The following is an 18,978-nucleotide window of genomic DNA, read 5'->3' as shown; positions in this document are numbered from 1 at the left end:
AGTTTTGCTGTAAACCATGGTTTGTCATTGTTAAATGTTAAATAAGTCCTAGTAGGGATGCACATATCCTCACAGAAACTGATATATGATGTAACAGTATCTGTAAGCTCATCCAGATTGGTGTCTGCAGCCTCAAAAACACTCCAATCAGTGCAGTCAAAGCAGGCTTGTAGTTCCAGCTCTGCTTCATTGGTCCATCTTTTTACAGTCATTACTACAGGCTTAGCAGATTTTAGATCCTGTCTGTAGTTTGGAAGAAGATGAACCAGACAGTGATCAGAGAGTCCCAAAGCTGCTCTAGGGACAGAGCGATATGCATCCTTTATTGTTGTGTAGCAGTGATCCAGTATATTTATGTCTCTGGCTGGGCATGCAATGTGCTGTTTGTATTTGGGCAGTTCACGTGTGAGGTTTGCTTTGTTAAAATCCCCAAGAATAATAATAACTGAGTCTGGGTATTGTTGTTCCATGTCTGTGATTTGATCAGCCAGCTGATGCAGCGCGGCATTCAAACACGCGTTTGGCGCGATGTCAGCACTCACCAGAATAAACGAGGAAAACTCCCGCAGCGCGTAGAAAGGCTTACAGTTAATAAAGAGCGCTTCCAAATTAGGACAGCACATCATCTTTAACGTTGTTACATCTGTAAACCAACTTTCACTGATGTAAAAGCATGTTCCACCGCCTCTCGTTTTCCCCATTAACTCCGCAATGTGATCCACTCTGAACAGCTGAAAGCCCGGCAGATGTAATGCGCTGTCCGGAATGGCTTCACTCAGCCAGGTTTCTGTGAAGCACAAGGCAGCAGAGGTTGAAAAGTCCTTGTTTGTGTGGGTGAGGAGATGTAGTTTGTCCATTTTGTTAGGAGGAGAGCGGAGATTCGCAAGATGAATGCTCGGCAGCGCTGTTTGAAAGCTGCGCTGACGGAGCTTGACCAGCGCGCCTGCTTGTCTCCCTCGCCTGTGTCTTCCGAATAACTCAGCCACACCCCCAACAAAAATGTCCAGCAAAACATCTGATTATTCAAAAACTGGGAAAAGATTGACTGGTATATGCTGTTGAATGTTCAGCAGCTCAACACCAAGGCGGCCATCCGCGGCACCATCATGATGTATGTGTATATTTCAGTTCCCTATCTGTCACTCACTCGATGTTGTGTCGATGTAGTGACACTAGGGGTCACTCTTGGGAGCCCAAAACACTTCTGGTCCACTCCAGAATCAGAATACCACTCCCCCGAACATACGGGTATAAAAGTAGCTGGTATGCAACCACTCATTCAGATTTTCTCTTCGGAGCCGAACTGTCGATGCTCACTGAGCTGAATTCCCACAGCTGTTCATTCAACTCTGCTGGATCTGACGGCGCATTTCAGCGGCTTCTTCCCCCTCTGCACTGGTGCACCGCAGAGAACGACCCTGGGCACTTTGGCAGAAATAAAAGAGTATATTAAAAACAAAAAATTTCTCTAAAAGAGCAGCACACACGGAACGTCTTTTTAAAACGTGTCTTTTTAAAGATGCCTTTCCGTTTGTGTGTTATTCCTGGTTGTGCTCGTTATCTCTCGCCTTCTGATGGTCATGATCGCTGTCTTTCGTGTCTGGGCGCTGCCCACACGGAGACAGCGTTCAAGGATGGGTCATGTACTCATTGCGAGAACATGTCCATGTCAACGATGCGGTCGCGGCTTGCCTTTGTAAAAAAAAAGCAAGCCACCCCAGCGGCTCCTCGCCCCGGTCCTTCTACCCACGAGTATGAGGCCAGCGCGGCTAGCACTGGGGGTGATTTGGGGACCCCAATGAGACCACCTCCACCGGGTATCCCCCCACGGACCTCCCATTCCACAGCATGCTCGTCTGCCCCGATCAGGCTTCCGGATGAGTCCCGGGATTGATGCAGGAGCTGCACTCAGTGACCGACCTCGCTCTCCGGGCGACGAAGGTCACGGTGTGGTCTCTTGGGCGGGCGATGTCCATATTGGTGGTCCAGGAGTGCCACCTTTGGCTCAACCTGGTCGAGATGGGAGAGGCCAACAAGGCACGGTTTCTTGGCGCCCCCATTTCCCAGGTTGGCCTGTTCGGCGACACCATCGAGGACTTTGCCCAGCAGTTCTCGGCAGTGAAGCAGCAGACAGAGGCTATCCGGCACATCCTGCCCTGGCGCGGCTCAAGATCCCGCACCCCGTCTGTTCATCGCCAAGGGCGTCCCCCTGCAACAACAACACAGGCTCCGCCGCAGCCCGCCCCTGCAGCCCGGCCCCGGCGTGGAGCCCACCGCAGGAAGCAGACATAACCCATCTCATGGCCAGCCACCAAGAACCCACGAAAGGCTTCAAAGCGCCCCATTAATTTCGCCGCATGCCCAAGTGGCTGCGGTACCCAAGAGTTCTGCAAGAGCGGTTTCCTTGTTCCCTGATCACATACCCGAAGCGCACGGCTGTCATCACGACCACCGTCCACCATTCCATTTTGGCAGGTTTGGCGCTCCAGCGGCATTCTGCCCACCCCTGCGCGCCCAGCTGTGGCACAAATCCGCCCCCGATGTGTTCAGTCCCTGAACTCAGCACGGCCACGATACGGCGTGGCACCTCAGGCTCCGCCCCGCCGCGAGGCCCCACCCACCGGTACGTCCGACGAGATCTTCCCCTTGTTCCTCCTCGCCCGGAGCTTGGACGCGTGGCTTGCGCTTTCCAACCCATCACGATGGCTGGTCTGGACAGTCCATTTCGGCTACGTGAATCAGTTCGCCAGGTTCAGTTCAGCGGCGTCCACTTCACCTCAGTGAAGGGCGAAAACGCCGCTACCTTGCGCACAGAGATCGCTACCCTCCTACGGAAGGATGCGATAGAGACTGTCCCTCCGGCCAAGATGAAGAAGGGGTTTTACAGCCCCTACTTCATTGTACTGAAAAAAGGCGGTGGGTTGCGTCCAATCTTGGACCTGCGAGTACTGAACCGGGCTTTACACAGACTCCCGTTCAAGATGTTGATGCAAAAACGCATTCTAGCGAGCATCCGGCATCAAGATTGGTTTGCGGCGGTAGACTTGAAAGGACAGGTACTTCCATTCTATCTTGACACAGACCCTTCCTGCGGTTTGCATTCGAGGGTCAGGCGTATCAGTACAAGGTCCTCCCTTTCGTCCTGTCCTTGTCCCCTCGCATCTTCACGAAGGTCGCAGAGGCAGCCCTTGCCACGCTAAGGGAAGTGGGCATTCGCATCCTCAACTATCTCGACAATTGGCTGATCCTAGCTCACTCTCGGGATGTGTTGTGTGCACACAGGGACCTGGTGCTCTCGCACCTCAGCCGACTAGGGCTTCGGGTCAACTGGGAAAAGGGCAAGCTCCTCCTGGTTCAGAGCATCTCTTTTCTCGGCTTGGAGTTGGACTCAGTCTTATTGACGGCGCGCCTCACGAACGAACGCGCACAGTCAGTGCTGACCTGTTTGAAGGTGTTCAGACAGAAGACAGCGGTTCCACTGAAACTGTTTCAGAGGCTCCTGGGGCATATGGCATCCTCAGAGGTGGCCATTCCGCTCGGGTTGATGCATATGAGACCGCTTCAACACTGGCTCCAGACTCGAGTCCCGATATGGGCATGGTGCCACGGGACATATCGCATGGCCATCACGCCGGTCTGTCACCGTCTCTTCAGCCCTTGGTCCAACCTCACATTTCTACGGGCAGGCGTTCCCCTAGAGCAGGTCTCCAGGCATGTCGTGGTTACGACAGATGCCTCCAAAACGGGTAGGGGTGCTGTATGCAACGGGCAGGCAGCCGCTTACTCTTGGATGGGCCCACGGCCATGTTGGCACATCAACTGCCTCGAGTTGCTGGCAATTCTGCTCGCCCTGCAGAGGTTTCGGCCATTGATCCAGGGCAAGCATGTGTTAGTTTGGACAGACAACATGACAATGGTAGCATATATCAACCTTCAAGGCTGTCTACGCTCACTTTGTATGTCACAACTCGCCCGCCATCTCCTCCTCTGGATTCAGCAGCACCTCAAGTCGCTGCGAGCCACTCACATTCAACACTGCAGCGGACATGCTGTCATGGCAGGTTACCCTCAGGGGAGAGTGGAGTCTCAACCCTCAGGTGGTCCAGCTGATTTGGAGTCGATTTGGGCAGGCACAGGTAGACCTGTTCGCTTCACAAGAATCCTCCCTCTGCCCGCTCTGGTATGCCCTGACCGAGGCACCTCTCGGTATAGATGCGCTGGCACACAGCTGGCCCCCTGGACTTTGCAAATATGCGTTTCCCCCAGTGAGCCTACTTGCACAGACCCTCTACGAGGTGCCTGTATGCCTTGAAGTGGCATCTGTTCGCTAAGTGGTGTTCTTCCCGACGTGAAGACCCCCAGAGACGCGCAGTCGGATCGGTGCTTTCCTTCCTGCAGGAGAGGTTGGAAGGGCGGCTGTCCCCCTCCACCTTGAAGGTGTATGTAGCCTCTATAGTGGCACACCATGACACAGTGGACAGTAAGTCCTTAGGGAAGCACAACCTGATCATCAGGTTCCTGAGAGGTGCCAGGAGGTTGAATCCCTTCAGACCACGCCTTGTTCCCTCATGGGAACATCTCTGTAGTTCTTCAGGGTCTATGGAGAGCCCCCTTTGAGCCTCTGCAGTCAGCTGAGCTTAAGGCACTCTCTTTGAAGACTTCCCTCCTGACTGCGCTCACTTCCATCAAGAAGGAAGGAGACCTGCAAGCGTTCTCTGTCAGCGAAACGTGCCTGGAGTTCGGTCCGGGATACTCTCACATGATCCTGAGACCCTGACCAGGCTATGTGCCCAAGGTTCCCACGACCCCTTTTAGGGATCAGGTGGTGAACCTACAAGCGCTGCCCCAGGAGGAGGCAGACCCAGCCCTGATGTTGCTATGTCCGGTGTGCGCTTTACGCATCTATTATGATCGCACGCAGAGCTTTAGAATCTCTAAGCAGCTCTTTGTCTGCTTTGGTGGACAGCGGAAAGGAAGCGCTGTCTCCAAGCAGAGGATCGTTCACTGGCTCATTGATGCCATAACAATGGCATATCATGCCCAGGACGTGACACCCCCGGCAGGGCTACGAGCCCATTCTATCAGGGGTGTAGTGGCCTCCTGGGCCTTGACCACCAGTACCTCTCTAACAGACATTTGCAGAACAGCGGGCTGGGCAACACCCAACACCTTTGCGAGGTTCTACACTTTCCGGGTGGAACCGGTTTCGTCCCATGTAGTGACAGGCACAAGCAGGTAAGTCCGGGACAGCTGGCCGGGTGTATCACTTGCGCATAGCGCCTTTCACCTCCCCTGAGCTGAAGACGTGCGCAGTTGACTCCCAGTAGTGTTCACAAACTGTGTTCCCTGGATGATTTCCTCCGAGCCCTGTGGGAGACGAGTTTGCGGAGAAACTCGCTGCCAGCTCAGTACATGTGCTAACTAAGCCCTGTACTGGGGTAGGTGCTCCACATATGTTGGTTCCCCGTAGGTAACCCCATGCGACGTATATCTTCCGCTAATTCATTTCCCTGTTGGTAAACTGCGTCTTCCTTGGGCAGAGGCCCCTTTGCCCCAGTCACTATGTTTGTAGAAACTCCTCCCCCGTAGGGTAGGACCTACCATAAGACTTCTCCACATGACATACTTCCGACAAAGCTCGGCAAGACCATGTGACGTATTTCCACTCAAAATACACCCCCCTCTCTGGGATTAGTGTGGTCTCCGCGGTGTCTTACCCTTGGGAGGGTCACCCCCACAACATAGACCTGGTGGCCCCAGTCGGTTAACTCTTTTTTTTGGGAGAGGAAACAAAAAAAAGAGGATAAGAGGCCACGACTGGGCTAGCCTGTCTCTATCTTTTGGGCAGTCGACTTGTCCCCGAAGGGCCGTTTGACACTCATAAAAGCATTGGGGGAGGTTATGTGTCGGCCTGGTGCGCTGGCTACGAGGCACACAGTGCTCTGCCTGTCACACACCGCCAGTTCACGTAACACAGTTCAGCCAGTTGTGGCGTTTTGTATAGGGGCCCCTAGTGTCACTACATCGACACAACGTCGAGTGAGTGACAGATAGGGAACGTCCTGGTTACTTGCGTAACCTCCGTTTCCTGATGGAGGGAACAAGACGTTGTGTCCCTCCTGCCACAACGCTGGACTACCCGCTGAAATGGCCGGGACTTTGTCTCGGCTCCTCAGCACAAAACCTGAATGAGTGGTTGTATACCAGCTCCTTTTATACCCGTATGTTCGGGGGAGTGGTATGCAAATACCAATCGCCAATTTTCATTGGCCTTTTATCAAAGACCAGAGGTGTTTTGGGCTCCCAAGAGTGACCCCTAGTGTCACTACATCAACACAACGTCTCGTTCCCTCCATCAGGGAATGGAGGTTACGCAAGTAACCAGGATGTTATAATGTCCCTTTTGCTTACAAATGAAAGAAAGTCTCTCCCTGCTAATGCTGTTAATCATACAGGGGACCTTCTAAATAGGTACATTATGAAAATATAAATTTTACTAATTCTATTTTATCAGTTTTTCATCATTTTGGTCACATTTTAACTTTTAAAAACGAAAAAAAAACAATGTATTCAATCAATAAATATGATAATATATTGCATATATAATTTTTTGTTACATGTTTATTGTTTAATAACACAATTTGGACTATTTACAGGTATTTACATTGATTTGTTTAACGTTATATACCGGTACAGATAGCATTTCTGTAAACAGCTTTTGTAACTGAGCACATGTTAACAAGAAAGACTTGAATGGCTTTATCTCATCTGCCCTACGTGTGATTAGAATTAAATGTTTCTTTTTTGTTGTTGTTGTTTTTGATCAACAACTGACTGTATAAAACAGAAAGGGTATTAAAAGAGACATTATTCAATGACAAAAGGGTCGCGTGAATATTGTCTTTAGGCATACATGGAACAACTTTTACTCTCAACATGTGAAAGGATCTCGCTGCTGAATACTCCACCACTATACTGCACAATCACTGGTAAGTGAAATCTAAATAAATTATTTACCAGCCAGTTGCCAATATACAATTTAGTCATATAGCGCGAAATTTGGTTGCTAATGCGAGTGATTTCTCCTCATTGTAGTAAAGGGTTGCGCATAAAGTAAAAGATCGATCTTGGGATTTAAGAATTGATATCGAGATTGTTCAAACGAAGATCGCAATGCATTGGAAAATCGATAATTTTACCCACCCCTAAACAACAAACAGGGTAAATTTATTTGACACAAGTAAAGCTTTAGTCCTAGAATACAATACAGAGAAATAGACCGCTATTAGTCTGGGCCTCCAATAGCATGGCCAGAGACCGCCCTTACTCGGTTGCTACCTGATCTCATGACAGTTGCGTGACTGTGGCGACATTTTTGCAAAATTACATTACATGGTTTCTTACATGAACTGCGGCAGTTCCAAAGTGAAATTTCTACTGTGTACCACTAAAAGCAAGTTACATTTTCTCCCAAGCAGATGATGTTTTTAAGGTTAATGCTCTTTCATATTTTAAATCAACAAAACGAACTCCCTACCCTAAACCTTAAACCTAACCGAAATGGTTAGGTTAACCATCATAAAAATCAAATAATGTGATATGAAAAAATGCAATTGTTCATGCAACCAGGTCATTTTGTGGTGCTTTTTTGAAAATTTTGGCTCAATTGTCGACTTGTGTGCTCTTCAGGACTCGAACCCGGACCTTTCCATCAGGGTGCAATGCTATCAACTGAACTACCGCACAATTTGATCACACTCGAACAAGCTTGTAAATGTAGTTGGTTATGTAATTCAAACAATAAAATGTATCAACTTACAAGTCCTACATGCACTATAGTAAGAGTGTTTTGGTCTCATAAGACATCATTGTGTGAGGAACAGGGTGAAAAGTGTTTATGAACTGATAACCTGCCGTTTTACTCGTGATTTGTATGAAAGGAAATACAAATCATTACTGTTGTAGTGCCCCATAGTGTTCATTTCACCAAGAAAAGTGCAGCGATATGTACGTCACATAAATCTCTTTTTGCAAAAATGCCAGTAAGGTAACATGAGAACTACCAGAATTTGCAGGGGTGCCGCAGTTGGCCTAGAAATGAAGCTGATTTTACAAGGTACAAGGATAATATAATTAGCACTTTTGAAGAAGAAGTAATCCATTTGGACTGACAGAAATTTGTCTGTGTTTTCCATAGAGCTGACCACAGATTGACATGGCCTGATGAAGGCAATTGGTCTGCTGATACGCATAGGCTTATGGATGTTTGTGCAATTATTTTAGCTTTTACATGCTTTTTCCGGTTCTATTATTTTGGTATCATCTATTTCAGATAAACACACCCCTGTCGCTTGACTAGGAGTTCTCTTTCCTATCTAAATGGGTGGTTCTAGGCCAAAATTGGTCCAGACTTTTCGCTGTAGTAAAAAGCTCGGCTATGCAAGAAAACAGTGCTATCAACACTGTACAGGGCAACAACAGAGGCTGTCCTTGGTAGAAAGTGCAGACTTTTAAACATTAACAAGGATGTGCCTGTATCTCTGTGATCTTGAATATGAGGTGCCACATTAACTGGTATTTTCCCAAATTGGTGGCAGTAATGAGGTGTGCAAATTTGGAGTATAAAGCCCACGAAGGGTATAACGAGAACAGATAAAAAGTTTAGAAAATGGTGGAGAAGTTGTAACAATAAGAATACTGCACTGAATTCAAAGTTGTTTTGATGTTTTTGAGTGGAAAGCCAGATGTACAGTAACAGGGATATGTGGTGTGTATACTCACGTGATGTATTTCTCAGATCTGTTGAACTTCTTCTCCAAGTATCGTGCAGAGGTTTTACTGGGGATCTTGACCATAGAAAGTTCTTTGTTGTATCGGGTCATGTTACAGGGACTCCTGCAGATGCAGTTGATGCCTTCTACAGCCGAAAGAGCAGCTAGAGAGAGCAGAAGGGCGTATGTAAGAAACAACAGAGGAAGTGAAGGAGAAAGAGGGAAAGAAAAAAGAGAAATTGAGGAGAGACAGGAAAAGTTAGAGAGATGAAAAGGGAAATATATATGTCAGTTCTTCAGGGTTCTTTACAGTATATGACATCCCTGTAGAGCAACTGACAAGGTAAAGAACATGGGCTTGTCAAATCCTTCTCTTCTCATGGAGGGTTTATTCAGTGTAATCAGACACACATTCTCACACATCACACACACACACACACACACCACACACGCACATGCACACACACAGATCTGGATGGTATAATTCAACTTTTGGCCTTGTCAGAACATTGTTAAATCACTGTTGTCAATTCTTGATGGCTTGGAAGATATATTACTTGTTGCACTTTATATTACCTTTAGACAGATACACCTCAGAGATGAATTGTGCAAAAAGTCGTGACTTTGGAAAACCAAAAAAAAGGGCCCTATCATCAAAGTGCTTTTAAACAGACTTGAAAAACTTCTTGACAAACAGGAGACTGAATGATTGACAGGAAAAGCCATTTTAAAAACATTTGTCTTTAATAAATCTGTGATGACATTTAGATTTGAGTATCTGCCAGATGAGCGATAAAGAGTTTAAACACACCAAAGAGCCTTTTTGAAAGATTCAGTGTTTAAAGGTGCAGTATGTAAGATTCAGAAACCCTTGTTATTAATGAGACCTGTGGCCGTTAAGTGAACTGTAGCCAGCTACCTGTTGCTCGTGCTCGCGCTCGTGCACACACTCCATAGGGACGCGAGCGAGCGAGCATCCAAAACAATGACATAACGTACAAAGAGGCTGAACATGATTCACTGGCATCATGCTGACAGATGAGGTAGCATAATTAAAACCACACAGTTATGATTGTTTTACTACAAACTTTGAGACTAAACTAAAACTACTTATCAGCTAACATAGCATACTGATACACACACACAGCTACATACTACCGAACTATACCAGACAGTTTACTGTTGCACTATTGTATGTTTTGTATGTCATATGTTGTACTACAATCAAGAAACCAGCATATTTGCTTAAATTTATCCTGTATACCTGACTTTTAGTATAAAGAGAAGATCGTTGAAATTATTTGAAAGTTACGAAGCAAGGTAGCTTGCAATTCGTCAGCATTAGCAGGCAAGATCAAGTTAGCTAAAATTATACAGATCAATCCTTATGGCACTATATTTCACATGCTTTGCAGTTATGTAAGCTTACCTGTCCAATAAGAAGAACGGCAATTTAGGGTCGGATTTGATCCCAAAACCGAACGAAGGTCCCTCCTGGAATCAAATGCCCTGCCAATGTTCACTCTAGTTTTCGCTCGACCACAATCACGTCCCGCTTAGCCAGATGGGATTCAGTAGATAAATATTTTTTTTTTTTTTGGCTTACTCTGAGTTTATGTAGGAGTCGGTATTCTGCTGGGAGCCAGACGTTTGCTGGATTCCATCTCTAAGGTAACATTACCTAGTGTTGCAAACTGTCTGTTGACGCAGAAGAGAAGCTGTTACTGAGGCAAGGCTCTCGAGAGTGTACAAAAACGTCACATCCTATGGATTTTCCCGGCAAAAGCAACCCGCTCCGTCGCATGAAAATTAAGTCTACAGGCTTTAATAGGCAACCTAGGAAGTCCGGGAAGGGCTCATTTTTTAAGTTGCATTACAAGCCGTTCACACATTGGCAACAAAAAATAAAAAATGTGAATATTACATGAAAATTGTTACATATTGCACCTTTAAATGAAGTGAAAGTTTTGTCCGATGCTAGTCAAAAAAATCCTAAAAGTATGAGTGTAGGATTCCTTTTGGAATTTCTATCATTATTGGTAACTAATCCTAATGGATAACGGGATCAAATACACGCTCTATCAGAATAAAAAAAGAACCTACTGGATAAGCTGAAATTCATAAAATATTTTTGTTTCTTACTTGGTTTCTAGAGTGTTCTTTCAAAATCAAACCTACTTGTAGGATTATTAATGTATCACATTGGTTGTAATGCATTTGTAATTTTAATTTAGTTATATTGGAATGATGTCTTGATGTTGGACATTTAAAGGAAATCACAAGGGAGCTATAAGAGTTTTTAAATACTGATTTTCTTTTATTTCCTTTTGATGCCCTACAGGGGCATTTTATCCTATTTTCGATATAATGCATGATATACAGTAAATTCCAATAGGATGTTAAGAAAATTCCTTTAGGATTTTTTACTAGGATCAAGTGGATCCTTCAAAGAAAAACAAAGGCAAGGATCAACATTGGTATTACAAAAGACTAATTTCTGCTTAATATTATGTCCTGTTCCCTTTTTTGTAATAGTACTGTATGTAAAGAAATGTAATGTAACGTAAAAGGGTATAATTTGCTCTTCTCTTGCCTGTTGCCTAGGGCTGAAACCTTTTGCTCTTGGCTATGACATCCTTCCAGTTCATAACTTGCATAACCTGAAGATAGAGTCTGACCTTTTAGAGAAACATTTTAAAATGTATCAATCCTTGCCCTTTACTATCTCTTTTTCCACTTCCTACCCCTCTCTCACTTCTGTTTAAGATAGTGCTAAAATAGTGCAATTTAACAGGATAATTAAGTCAGGTTTGGTATCCTCTACACACACACAAACACACAGATAGTATATATGATCATAATGTTGAAAATGACCCCTTACATTTATCACACTGTTTGAACCCTATAGAGACCCATAAACCCTCATCTTCTCCAGGCGTTGCCTATAGTGGATCCTCTGCTTTGAACCCCAAATGTTATGCTATAAAGAAATCTTTGGTATTGCATGCTGCCAACTGTATACTTGTATTACTTTTGCAGTATTCAGTATGAATACAGTGCACGGCATGCACATTTTCTGTATTTATGGAAAATCTGGATGATACTGCATTCCACAATGGATCCGTCTTGACACTGTTTTTGATTGGACTGTCAAAAGGTAAAATCTTTGTACACAGAATTGGATGAAAAAAATGCTAAATAGTTATATTTATTTCCAAAGTTTGAAGTGAAAATGTAATGCAAGGACATGTAAAGATGATGTAGTATACTACTTTTTGAAATGTTTATAGTGTATCCTTTTTTACAGGCTATTTTTCAATAGTACCTAGTATACAATATACTATGCAGTTTGTAGTAAGCAGTAGCCTAAATATTATTACATTCCGGACCTAATTAATGTCCCTAATAACATCCTGTGTGTTATATTCTTTGTTCTTTTCCTGAGTGTTCTCTATCATTGTCTAATATAAAATGTATTCGTCTGAGAGGACATTGTCATTCTTCTTTTCATTTATATATACAGTTGTGCTCAAAAGTTTGCATACCCTGGCAGAAATTGTGAAAATTTTGGCATTGATTTTGAAAATATGACTGATCATGCAAAAATTATTTACTTGTGTCTTTTATTTAAGAATAGTGATCATATGAAGCCATTTATTATCACATAGTTGTTTGGCTCCTTTTTAAATCATAATGGTAACAAAAACCACCCAAATGGCCCTGATCAAAAGTTTACATACCCTTGAATGTTTGGCCTTGTTACAGACACACAAGGTGACACACACAGGTTTAAATTGGTATTAAAGTTTAATTTCCCAAACCTGTGGCTTTTTAAATTGCAATTAGTGTCTGTGTATAAATAGTCAATGAGTTTGTTAGCTCTCACGTGGATGCACTCAGCAGTCTAGATACTGAGCCATGGGGAGCAGAAAAGAACTGTCAAAAGAACAGTGTAACAAGATAATGGAACTTTATAAAGATGGAAAAGGATATAAAAGGATATCCAAAGCCTTGAAAATGCCAGTCAGTACTGTTCAGTCACTTAATAAGAAGGGTAAAATTTGGGGATCTCTTGATACCAAGCCAAGGTCAGGTAGACCAAGAAAGATTTCAGCCACAACTGCCAGAAGAATTGTTCGGGATACAAAGAAAAACCCACAGGTAACCTCAGGAGAAATACAGGCTGCTCTGGAAAAAGATGGTGTGGTTGGTTCAAGGAGCACAATACGACGATACTTGAACAAAAATGAGCTGCATGTTCGAGTTGCCAGAAAGAAGCCAATGCCACAAAAAAGCCCGGTTACAATATGCCCAACAACACCTTGACACGCCTCACAGCTTCTGGCACACTGTAATTTGGAGTGACGAGACCCAAATAGAGCTTTATGGTCACAACCATAAGTGCTATGTTTGGAGAGGGGTCAACAAGTATTGTGCTCCTTGAAACAATCACACCGTCTTTTTCCAGAGCAGCCTGTATTTCTCCTGAGGTTACCTGTGGGTTTTTCTTTGTATCCCGAATAATTCTTCTGGCAGTTGTGGCTGAAATCTTTCTTGGTCTACCTGACCTTGGCTTTGTATCAAGAGATCCCCAAATTTTCCACTTCTTAATAAGTGATTGAACAGTACTGACTGGCATTTTCAAGGCTTTGGATATCTTTTTATATCCTTTTCCATCTTTATAAAGTTCCATTACCTTGTTACACAGGTCTTTTGACAGTTCTTTTCTGCTCCCCATGGCTCGGCATCTAGCCTGCTCAGTGCATCCACGTGAGAGCTAACAAACTCAATGACTATTTATACACAGACACTAATTGCAATTTAAAAAGCCACAGGTGTGGGAAATTAACCTTTAATTGCCATTTAAACCTGTGTGTGTCACCTTGTGTGTCTGTAACAAGGCCAAACATTCAAGGGTATGTAAACTTTTGATCAGGGCCATTTGGGTGATTTCTGTTATCATTATGATTTAAAAAGGAGCCATATAACTATGTGATAATGAATGGCTTCATATGATCACTATTCTTAAATAAAAGACAGTTTTTTTTTTTTTGCATGATCAGTCATATTTTCAAAATCAATGCCAAAATTTTCACAATTTCTGCCAGGGTATGCAAACTTTTGAGCACAACTGTAAATTCCCCATTTAATACCTCTAATAACCTCTAATTTATGTCTAAATGTGTTAATCTGCATATTGTTCTGGTAAAACTGAAAGTACATATTCCTTTCCTCCTCTGGGTGCAGTGAGCAGAAAGTAGGAGTTGGTGATAATTTCCTCTCCTCTTTGCCAAAGATAAGAACCAGCTGTCAAGCATTTTGACGCCAGCAGCTAAAGTTTTTGGACAAGCTGTTCAGCCTCTTTCGCTGTGCCGTTGTGCCATTACTTGTCAATTCAGGTCAACACTTTCCCCACAAAACTCTTCCACTGGTTCAGAATCCTGCCTCTCTTCAGATTATTTGAACGTCTGCTTGGCTATATTTTGCAATGATAATGTACACAGAATTAAAATAAAAAATAAATAAACAAAAATAAGTGTAAAATTAGACTATTACAGAAGCTGATGGAAATAGTTTGTATAAGGAATACTTGAACAGTTAGAAAATTTACTGTCCTAGCTGAGCTCTTATTTGAATTTCCTCATTAGCGGAAGATAATGAGTGAGCGTGGGGCCAACTTGCTTATTATGTGTGAGATACACCGCTGATATACTGTCAGATGGTTACTTAGAGAGAGAGAGAGAGAGAGAGAGAGAGAGAGAGAGAGAGAGAGAGAGAGAGAGAGAGAGAGAGAGAGTTAATGAGGGCCAACCTACATTCTTTTGGTAGAGATGTTACATAGAACAGTTCAAGGCTTCGTTTTTCCCTGGACACAGTTCCAATATAATGGTTAACCATTGGGTATGCTCACAGGGTAATTTAAAGTTGAACAAAGAAGTTTTTGCATCAAGAGAAATCAGCATCTACAAAGACTTCTTTTTTATTTTTCAAATATTTATAGTTATAAAGTAAGAGAACTGGAGCATACATTCAAGTTATTCCACAAAAAGTTAATATAGTCTAATTTGGTGAAAATGGGGAATATTATATATAATAGGTTTGATATTACATGTTCTGATATAGCTCACTGTCCTAAATCTACTTATCTAGTACTGCACAAAATGCACAACCACACAAGCAAAGACTTCTCTATTACAGTTTAATTTCTAATACACTATTGTCTTCCATTTGCTCTTTTATCCTCTCTAAGGATGCTACTTGAGAACAAAAAGTGCTACTTATACCAGGCAAGGAAGATGTAGAGCAGAGAATAAAAGAGGGACAGTGGCTTTAGTTTTCACAAGTTTTTCTATGTAATTAGATTTTGTGGAGGGTCACTGCAGTAATAGTTATAAGGGCCTGCTGAGCAGAAACCTGTCTGTTTTATGTGTGTGTGTGTGTGTGTGTGTGTGTGTGTGTGTGTGTGTGTGTTTATTTTGTGCAACAGGCATGTATACAGTAATTCATCTGGATTCAAAGCATGTTGCATTTGTTCAGACTGTCTCGCTGATGAGATGGTTAAGTACAGCTTCTCTTAAACAATGTCTATACTGCAAGTAACTGACACACACACACACAAAAGATAGTTAGTGTAGACAGCTTCATTGATTATAACAGGAACATTCTTGTTTTGTTGCATTACATCAAGCCACTCACTCTCATGTTACGTCCCTGGATGTATTTTAAGTGTATTTGTATTTGTGATACATTTGTTTGTATCTTTTCATTGGGGAGGTGTTATGTCATAAGACATATTCAATGTGCCCAATGTGGTAACATTGTATCTGTTTTGGTTGTGTATTTTGGGGTGGGAATGTTTTGTTTTGCATGTCTGTTTTTCCCCTGGCTTTTCTCCTCTCTCTTGTTCTCCCTCTCACTCTAATCACTACAAGGTGAGAGCACTAATGAGGAGTTCTCCTGATTGGTCTGGCTGTGAGCTGAAGGAGGATAAAAGCTGCTGGAAAGCTTCAGTCCCTGTCTCCCATCTCCTGGCTCAGATGTGTTGCAGATCGCTTGAGATTGCAGTTATGCCTGTTGAGTGAACTGATGTTAAAAGGTGTTAAATGGTATTAAAAGGTATCGTCCTAAGTTAAGTGTGCCTTGGACTGATTACGTTGGGAGCATTTGTAGGAGGGTGGGTGCCATTTTGTTTCAATATCTGTTTTCTCTTGTTTTTGGGTAGAAAGGGAGTTAGAGTATTTTTCTAGGAAAGTTAGTTGACTCCACTTTTAGGAATGTATTTACTTTTGTTTTTTTATTTTGGCCTTTGCCCCCTCCTGAAGCCTTTTTGCCTCCTTTCTCATTTAATATGAAATAAATGCCTTATTTTGCTATTTGTGAGTGCTGGTATGGAAGAGGGGAACCAAAACCACCCTGTTACTCCTCCCCAACCATAGGCTGGGGTGGATCATAACACTCAGCACAGACAGGGTGCAAGTCTCCTAGACAGAGAGTGAAGGCAGTGCCTGAGTTAATAAATGATCATAGAGACGAGCGTATAAATGTGATTGTGTAACGATCACACTCACCCAGAGCAGGTTCAGCACAGTCCTTATACTGTTCAGGAGTGCAGTATGGAGAATCACCTAGAGACAAGAAAGAAACAAAGAGAGAAAAATGTATCACTGCAAAAGAACTTCTTTATTCAGCCTTCTTAAATTAATAAGAACGTGCAAAAACGTGTTCTTCGAGCCTTTCCGAGAAAGATAAAAACAGACCCAACCTTCACCCAGTCAAGCTCAACACAAGAAGTAAATAAACAAGTGTGTGTGTGAATGAAAAAGAGAGAGAATTGTGTGTATCTATACTTGCTCTTGGACAAATTGTATCAAATGTATCCCTAATTTACATTACAAGGCAATCTTTATAGGTTAATGATTTTTTAATTACAGTATTAGTGCAGGGTCAATCAAGAGATAAATAATGTATGAGGTAATTGTCGTATTCTGAGCATCAATTGACTTGGAAAGGTGATTTGATGTTGTCACCTACTGGTCATTATTAATACAGACCTCTATGAAAAGGCAGTGCAAAAGTGTCTTAAAAAACCAGATGGAAATGAAAGAGAGAGCTGCAGCACTAACTGTTACGATCAGCTATTATGAGCTATTATAAATTGACTTTTAGAATGAGACACTAAAGACATTAATTTAAGAAGTTCATGACATCATATTACAGTATGAAATCATGAAAATATATAAGGTCTTAAAAACTACTGTTCATCAAGAGTTAAATATGGCATTTTATTAACGGATAAGACATTACCATTTAATTAGTAAAAAGGAAATTAAAAATGAAAGTTTGCAAATAAAAAAAAAGAGTCTCAAGTCTCAAATTGTACAGTATGTCAAGTCCACTCACGGCTACAGTAAGGTACTTTTCGTGGGCTTGTTCCAAACACCTTTGACCCACAGAAAAGTTCTTAATATTCTGAGCTTTCTCAATGCAGTTCAGCAAGGTTTTGCTTTACTGCCAACTCCAAACCACAAATGCCATAAGGCTTCAGGTTATCACTAAGCACAATTCCATGTTGACATGCTTTCGGAAAGCATATGAATGGGATCACTTTGAAAGTGTTTAAGGAAGTTGAATGCCTTTGACAGTGATATACAAAGAGATGACGGGAACATTAGTCCCTCCTGATTTCACGATAGACTGTACAAACTCGAATTGTCATACCTATTCAGTCACAGCCTTTAAAATTAGTGTTGTCTTCATCAAGTCTTTCATCTCATTACATAAATACAGGGCTGTAAATATTTTGATCTCAATCATGAGTCCATATAGTTATTTAATTTATTAATTCACCACATCATAACATCAATGATTTAATTGTCATACTGTACACTGATGAGCCAAATCATTATGACCACCTGCCTAATATGCTGTTGGTCCTCTGCGTGCTGCCAAAACAGTGCCGAGGCATGGACTCTACAAGACCCCTGAAGGTGTCATGTAGTATCTGGCACCAAGACAATAGCAGTAGATCCTTCAAGTCTGTAAGATGTGAGGTGGAGCCGCCATGGATCGGACTTGTTGGTCCAGCACATCCCACAGATGCTCAATCGGATTGAGATCTGGGGAATTTGGAGGACAAGGCAACACCTTGAACTCTTCATCATGTTCCTCAAACCATTCCTGAACAATGTGTGCAGTGTGGCATTGTGCATTATCCTGCTGAAAGAAGCCACTGCCATCAGGGAGTACCATTGCCATGAAGGGGTGTACCTGGTCTACAACGATGTTTAGATAGGTGGCACGTGTCAAATTGACGTCCACATGAATGGCCGGACCCAGGGTTTCCCAGCAGAACACTGCCCAGAGCATCACAATGCCTCCACCGGCTTGTCGTTTTCCCACAGTGCATCCTGGTGCCATCACTTCCCCAGGTAAACAGCGCACACATACACGGCCGTCCACATGATGTAAAAGAAAACAGGACTCATCGGACCAGGCGACCTTCATCCACTCATCCAAGGTCCAGGTCCAATGCTCGCTTGCCCATTGTAGGCGCTTTTGACAGTGGATAGGGGTCATCATGGGCACTCTGACCCATCTGCGGCTACGTAGCCCCATGCGCAGCAGGGTGCCATGCACTGTGTCTTGTGACACATTGCTCTCGTAACCATCATTAAAATTTTCAGTGACTTGTGCCACAGTAGACCTTCTGTCGGTTCGGACCAGACGGGATAGCCTTTGCTGCCCTCGTGCATCGATGGGTCTTGGGCGCCCAGCACCCTGTCGGCGGTTTGTAGGTACTCACCACTGCTGACCAGGAACACCCCACAAGCCTTGACGTTTCAGAGATGCTCTGACAAAATCATTTGGCTATAACAATCTGGCCCTTTTCAAATTCGCTGGGGTCTTTACTCCTGCCCATTTCTCCTGCATTCAACACATTGACTACGAGAACTGATTATTCGCTTACCATCTAATATATCCAGACCTTGACCCGTGGCCTTGTTAGGAGATGATCAGTGTTATTTGCTTCACCTGTGAGTGGTCATAATATTTTGGCTCATCAGTGTATGTTTGAAACCAATCACAGCTTTGATCACTACATCACTAGTTGTCTATATCTATGCTGTAGAATATTCTCACTTCTATTAAAAGCATGTAATTTTTGTACCACGTTACCAAACAAATTGCAAAACAATACTGTAATTGT

The 18,978-nt window shown here is 43.3% G+C and overlaps 1 protein-coding gene across 3 annotated transcripts in view; it reads right to left on the bottom strand.

Moving 5' to 3' along the window:
* The window catches only part of LOC127451835 (acid-sensing ion channel 2-like), a 182,556-nt gene that overhangs the window by 17,892 nt on the left and 145,686 nt on the right, over positions 1–18,978 (bottom strand). For all 3 annotated transcript variants that reach the window (XM_051716804.1, XM_051716806.1, XM_051716805.1), the window contains exons 5-6: positions 16,340–16,396; positions 8,782–8,935 (exon numbers count right to left, since the gene is read on the bottom strand). In XM_051716804.1, coding sequence (XP_051572764.1) covers positions 8,782–8,935; positions 16,340–16,396 — 211 coding nt within the window. The remainder of the gene's footprint in view (positions 1–8,781; positions 8,936–16,339; positions 16,397–18,978) is intronic.

The sequence above is a fragment of the Myxocyprinus asiaticus genome, chromosome 14, assembly GCF_019703515.2.
Source record: "Myxocyprinus asiaticus isolate MX2 ecotype Aquarium Trade chromosome 14, UBuf_Myxa_2, whole genome shotgun sequence".
In the NCBI taxonomy this organism is placed as follows: domain Eukaryota; kingdom Metazoa; phylum Chordata; class Actinopteri; order Cypriniformes; family Catostomidae; genus Myxocyprinus; species Myxocyprinus asiaticus.
The sequence above is the reverse complement of the archived record's forward strand: the minus strand, read 5'-3'. Positions and strand labels throughout refer to the sequence as shown.